Raw genomic sequence first — 6,512 nt, 5'->3', positions numbered from 1 at the left:
CGAAAACTATAATACATAGAATGACTCCAAAATATGCATATGAAAGCTGAATGTTTGGGGAATCGAACAAGTATAGATACATTCCTGTGTTCTTATCCATATTGCTGTAATGCGCGTTCCTTTTATGAAAGGGGAGGCGCCAAATGATTACATACTTTTGACGGAGGCGTAGTAACTTCAAGTATGGAAACCACTGCAGTATATAATCATGATACCAAAGGTAGATTTAAATATCCATGGAAACAATGTAACTATGAACAGATTTTGTTGGACGAATGTTTTTAATACATTAACGCATTTTGAAACATCGTGATTTGTTTATAAAAGTACCAATTGTTTTAGAAACAAAACAATAGTAATTATCAATGACAATTGCAATATTTGAGCGACGATACATCATTAGGCGCACGCAAATATCGTTAATAATGTTTTTCTTTTTTTTTACCAGAATGTGACAGAAACAATTAGCGAGTGATTTTGTTAAATTGAATGGATGCGTTTTCTTCGTCGAATGCTGCTGCTGTACTGGCACTCTCCGAGTTTATATGTTCTTATCAACAATAATTACCAATTGCGACACATCATTCATCCAACTCACATCTATTTTGTAGCATGACGAGTTAAATTCTTTCGCTTTTATCAGAGTCGTCGCGGATCACCGCCAACGTCCACTCTCGACCAATTTCTTTGCCCAAACACTAGGTGCGTGTTAACTTCAATTAAAACAAAAGCCCTGACAACGCTTCTTAAACAATTGAAGGAAAATCACTAGATTTATGAACGAAACAAAATAGATCAAAATATTGATTTTCATACATTTGTTATTAAAAAAAAAAAGCAATTTGATTGTCTGTAATAAATATATAAATGTGAATTTATACATAATAAATTAGATAATATTACTTGTATAATTAATTGACGAGTGAGATTAGAAATTATGGGTACATCTCTATATACAAATTAACATCTAAATATATATAATATTTGATTGAATTTGCAGTTTACGAAATGTATTAATAGGGAAATTGTATATGATTGATCTGTAAGAAGCGACAATATTTACAATTTGATAATCGCGAATTTATGAATTTTTGATAGCATCATTGAATACGCAATTTATAGATAGATGAACACCAGTGGAGTCTCGTTATCGGGAAGACGAAGGAGAATCGAAAATATCGCCGAGTAATTGCTAAATGTGCGAAACAGTTACTTGCAACTTTTTCGATGGTCCGAAAACGAAGAGCCAGATAACAAATCATGTATGTTTTGTTTTATTTTCCCCCGCGACTTGTCTTGTTTTGATTTAGTTTAGTTGGTTTCATATACACTTCGCTAATTGCACAATTAAATATATGTGTTATCATGTTTTGGGCCCTCAAAAAACAAAATCGAGCCACTGAGCCAAGTCTACTACCACTATAAATTCGAAGATCGGACGAGGCATCTGCACAAAACGGTCCAGACCTTTCTGGACTTAACAACAACAACTCTTAGATTTGTAAGTGAAAAGATGATCTCGTTGCCGGCTCTAATCATCGCAGCGGTAGCGCTCTTCGTAATCTACTTGATCAAAATCAATCGGGATAGACCGGAAAACTTTCCACCAGGTAAAGAAAATCGATTAAGTAAATTGGATCAAGAATTAATGAATTGATACGTTCAGGTCCTCCGAAGTTGCCAGTTTATGGAAGCTACTGGTACGTGCTGAAGGAGAATTTCCAGTTCGCGCACAGAGCTTTGGATGGTTTAGCTAAAAAATACAAGACGGACATCCTCGGTTTCTATTTGGGAGACACTCCGGCCGTCTGCACGTTCTCCACTGAACTGAACAAAGAGCTCCTCACCAAAGACGAGTTCTACGGAAAAGCGGAATCCATCCTGACTCAAGCTCGCGGCAACGGGAAGCGCATCGGCATCTTCTTCGTGGACGGCATGTACTGGCAGGATCAGAGGCGTTTCACCCTTCGCCATCTGAGGGATTACGGTTTCGGTCGCAGGTCGGAGAACTTCGAGCAGTTCACCATCGATCAGATCCAACACATGATGGACTTGCTGTTGAGCGATCCAAGACCCGAAGATAAGGTTTGTTTCAAGAAGATGTTTACTAGAGCAATAGATTATTCAATTACGCATTCTCATAACGTGAAATATTTCGCAACAACATCAATTAATGAATTTATTGTATTTATATAGGATATCTGCAGGGCCAAGGGGGAAGTGCTGATGCCCGACATCGTTTACGGTTACTTCAACAACTTGATGTGGTATCTCTTGTCCGGAAGGTCGCACGACCTGAAGACCTGCAGAGATTTAAGCCGCGCCGCGCTCGGTTTCCAGAGGGCCGGAGATGTCCTCGGCGGAGCCATCAGCATCACTCCGTGGTTGAGGCATATCGCTCCGACTTTCTTCGGTTACACTTCGGCTGTTGAGGACAACAGAAAGATGTACGTCTATTGCGAGGTATGAATAACTATAATTGCAATGATAGATGAGAGTAATTATGATCACTTTCGTGTGTTTGCAGGAAATTGTTAAAGAGCATATGGCCACTTACGACGCTGATCACCACAGGGACTTCATCGACGATTACATATTTGAGATCAACAAACTTGAGTCGCAGGGCATCTACAATACATCGTTCAATGGTAAGAAGTTGTCGTGTCCCAGGGTTAAGAAATCCTTGGACACCATGGATTATCTCGTAGTTATGTCTTACAGGATTTTATGAATATTAAATGCAATATTCTTAATTAACTTTATTATACACTTCGGAGTTTTATTGAGAAGTCAACTAAACAATAGTTGATCTCAGGTATTATTAACTAAGAGTTACATTCTCCTCTTAAGTTAGTGTTTATGAAGTAAGTGCTTTTCCTTGGACTCTCCCAAGTAGGACTTTTTCTCAGTTCGACCCCTTAGCTAAGACTTCTTCTCTACTCGGTCCCCTGACTAAGACTAAATTATATAATACGAAAATGTGTTCATTTCAAAAAGGGGTTGCGTGGGAGAAAAAGGTTTGACCTTGTGGAAAACACAAGCGTTTCTTTATCTAAGTTTTATGATCCTGCCCAAATATTTAGGGGCTGCAGAAGGCTGTTAAGTGGTGATGCAATAGACGCAACTATACGATTTAATGTGTAACCGTCTTCGGAATATTCCACAAGTTATTCTAAATAATCACGTACAAGTATCCGTTTGTATATTTGATGGATACATATAGAATAATTAAGAAACTAGAATGTTGATTAATAGTGCATAATAATTAAGAGGAAAGACATGGCCCTAACAAATATACTTATTAGTTATACAATAGATGACAATAAATTGGTCGGACACGACAAAGTGTGTTTTAGTGTTAACAAAACTAAATATTGTGAATTTGCAGTCGAGCAGATGACGTTCATCGTGATGGACTTCATGTTCCCGGCTCCAATCGCTATGGGACACACCACCAATTTCCTCTTCGGTTACCTGGTCAACTACCCCGAGGTGCAGAGGAAAATCCAGGAAGAAGTCGATTTGGTTGTGGGCAGAGGAAGACTCCCTTGCTTGGATGATAGGAAAAAGTAACATATCTGTAATAGATCGATCGATTTGTAAATCAATCCAATTGCAGCATGCATTATACCGAGGCGACGATTCGCGAGATCTTGAGGAAGGAACCGGCCAATCCACTGGGATTGACGAGAACGAGCACCGCCGACACCACCCTCGGCGGATACTTCATCCCCAAGGGAACCGTCGTCATGACGAACGTTCATTCGGCCCATAACGACCCCAAGGTTTGGGGCGATCCGGAGAACTTCCGTCCGGAGCGCTGGATCGAAGCCGATGGAACTTTGACGAAGAAAGATCAAACGTTAGGTTTCGGTGCAGGTAATTTCACACAAAATCAATCAAAAACTAAAAATTCAAATCGATTTTCTTCTTAGGTAAGAGAGTATGCGGCGGCGAGACCTTCGCCAGACACACCATGTTCCTGTTCCTCTCGTGCCTCCTGCAAAACTTCACTTTCCTTCCACCTAAAGGCGAGCAAAAGCCGGATCTCAGCAAACGCATCTTCGGCATCAACATCTCACTCCCGGACTTCTGGATGTACGCAGAGCCGAGAACCTGAAAAACCCTGTATTTTCACATTCCGAAAATACGTGAAGAATTCTGAAAATGTTTTAATTTTTCATTTTATTTATTACCTAAGCTTTGTTACTGCTGTTTATATAAATATTTAAAGAGATTTTGTTACTTTTTTTTTTTGAAATAAAATCCCAGGAAACAATACAATTGCTGCATTCAGTAAATTATCTGTTAAAATTTTTCGGTTGATTGTTAAAGTTCAATTATTTAATCTTCTTTAAAAAAAAAGTAATCATTTGTCGTTTCAAAACACTCATATAAAATTGGATAATTATAATTTCTGTTAATTTTCTGTAAATACAATAATAATACTAATATCTAATTGTATTGTTTCGAGATAACACATATTCTTTTTTTTTATTCCACGCGTCTCCAATTTTCGATCCGCATATAAATCGCGACTTCGCTCGAACATTCTCGTATTCCATCCTGCATGCATAGTGTGGTGCATCGTACTCCTTCCTCTTGCTGCTGCTTCTCCAGCAATGATTCTGTTCGCTCTGCTTTTTATCTTCGCAATCGGTCTGCTGCTCTTTCACATCTACAAAGACAACAGCACCAGACCACCAAACTTCCCACCAGGTAAACATCAATCTTCCATTCTATAAAACCATTCACTTCTTCAGCAAAGAAACAAACACATGCAAAAAAAACAATAATAACAACAAACATAAATGCGTTATCTATTTTAAAGTGTATTTGCGAGTGCATTGTAAAAAGTACATAAGTTCATAATACAATTACTGCATACAATAAAAAATAATATATTATTATAATAATAATCTTATTAGAAGGTTCAATGTTCGAAGGTGCGACCTGATCTCGGGTCAAAAGACATTTCGGTGGCGTCTCTGACGTTCCGTTTTCTATAAATAATTAGAAATATCAATTATCGCATAGTTTGTTTATAAAAAAAAAACCTGAAGTAGTTGCACATGCATGCAAAAACATACTTATTTTTGTTATCAATATCGATTATAGGTATGAAGAAATAATTTAAATTTGTAATATGTTTTAGGTCCGCCGAAGATACCGACGTTCGGTAGTTACTTCTTCATCAAGAAGGAGAACTTCTACCCGCACAAGGCGTTCGTGTCGCTGGGAAAGAAGTACAAGACGGACGTCGTCGGTTTCTACATCGGTCCCTTTCTTGCGGCCACCTGCTACAAGTACGACGTCTTGAAGGAGGTGCTGTCGCGCGAAGAGTTCAGCGGAAGACCGGACGGACCGATCGTGCGAAACAGAGGTCTCGGCAAGAAGTTGGGCATCTTCTTCAGCGACGAGCAATACTGGAAGGATCAACGATGGTTCTCGCTTCGTCACCTGAGGGACTTCGGATTCGGAAGACGCGACGTCAACATCGAGCAGGTCATCACCGACGAAGTGAAGGGGATGATCGAGCTGTGCACGTCGAAGCCGCAACCCAAAGACGCGGTAAGTGGAATCTAGCAAAAGAATTTATTAGAAGTTGTTTAATTGATTGTTTTGCAGGATATGTGCACGCAGCAGGGTATAGTGAAACTTCCAGATTTGTTTTACGGAGCTACGCTGAACTGCGTCCATCACAGCCTCTCCGCGAGACATTTCGACGATTACGCGGAGCTGCGAATGGTCGGACGCGCCGCCGATAAGTTCATGAAGATCATCGACAGCACGGGGTGTTGTATAACCGTCGCCCCCTGGTTACGACATCTCGCGCCCGAATACTTCGGCTGGAACGCGTCCTTCCGCGAGCAAGCGGTCTTGATCAAATTCGCTCGAGTATTCTTACAACGACGCACTGTTAAAAACCAACACTGAACAACGATAATCGTTTTTTTTTTCAGAAAATCGTCAAGGAACACAAGGAAACCTACATCGAAGGTTTCCATCGAGACTTCGTGGATGTTTACCTCTCCGAGATGAACTACCTGAAGACCAACAGGAAAGTCAACACGTCTTTCTCAGGTGAAATTTTCACTTTTCTGCATCGCTCAATGCTTTACATCAGTGGTTCCCAAACTTTTTTGTGTCGTAGACCCCTTGCCATGTTTTTCAGTTTTGGGGGGTCTACCCTGATATTGATTTTTTGTAAATTTATTATTCATATTCATTTATAATTATTAAGATCTTTGCTCAGAGACTGCGCGTATGCTTGTAACAAGATGATACTGGTCTAGTCATCGGCTTGCGAGGAAATTAAACCATCAACGCTTAATTCGTGTTGGAAATCTCTTTTACCTCAAATGGTTCAAGCAATACAAAATGATTCTACAATTTCACTCCCAGTTACAGAAATAGTAAACATTGCTTCTTGTTTAAGCGATAAAGAATTTGCAGTAAACCATCAAGATGTAAGAGAACTAGTGCTCGGGGAAGAAACTTTAGATGAGGAA

The 6,512-nt window shown here is 39.5% G+C and overlaps 2 protein-coding genes across 2 annotated transcripts; both read left to right on the top strand.

The window, feature by feature from the left end:
* The first annotated feature begins 1,432 nt into the window (after positions 1–1,432).
* On the top strand, positions 1,433–4,237 carry LOC108557413 (probable cytochrome P450 304a1). The gene is made up of 7 exons (XM_017913917.1): positions 1,433–1,610; positions 1,667–2,085; positions 2,197–2,463; positions 2,528–2,648; positions 3,389–3,569; positions 3,620–3,879; positions 3,936–4,237. The coding sequence occupies exons 1-7, from the start codon at positions 1,514–1,516 to the stop codon at positions 4,118–4,120; spliced, it is 1,530 nt and encodes a 509-aa protein (XP_017769406.1). The 5' UTR covers positions 1,433–1,513; the 3' UTR covers positions 4,121–4,237.
* Positions 4,238–4,569: 332 nt separating this feature from the next.
* On the top strand, positions 4,570–6,207 carry LOC108557412 (probable cytochrome P450 304a1; the record flags this gene model as incomplete). The annotated part of the gene is made up of 4 exons (XM_017913916.1): positions 4,570–4,719; positions 5,156–5,571; positions 5,629–5,898; positions 5,964–6,207. Coding segments are annotated over exons 1-4 (1,027 nt in total), but the record flags the coding sequence as incomplete, so codon positions are not given.
* Positions 6,208–6,512: the final 305 nt, after the last annotated feature.

This window comes from Nicrophorus vespilloides, unplaced genomic scaffold, assembly GCF_001412225.1.
Source record: "Nicrophorus vespilloides isolate i.1.1-1 unplaced genomic scaffold, Nicve_v1.0, whole genome shotgun sequence".
Classification (NCBI taxonomy): domain Eukaryota; kingdom Metazoa; phylum Arthropoda; class Insecta; order Coleoptera; family Silphidae; genus Nicrophorus; species Nicrophorus vespilloides.
This window is presented reverse-complemented; position numbering and strand designations above follow the sequence as displayed.

Bases quoted from the DNA above. Each gene is read 5' to 3' on its own strand.
- LOC108557413 (XM_017913917.1), top strand. From the start codon at position 1,514: ATGATCTCGTTGCCGGCTCTAATCATCGCAGCGGTAGCGCTCTTCGTA. The intron at 1,611-1,666 runs GTAAAGAAAATC...TGATACGTTCAG, and splicing joins ACCGGAAAACTTTCCACCAG to GTCCTCCGAAGTTGCCAGTT. The intron at 2,649-3,388 runs GTAAGAAGTTGT...GTGAATTTGCAG, and splicing joins CTACAATACATCGTTCAATG to TCGAGCAGATGACGTTCATC.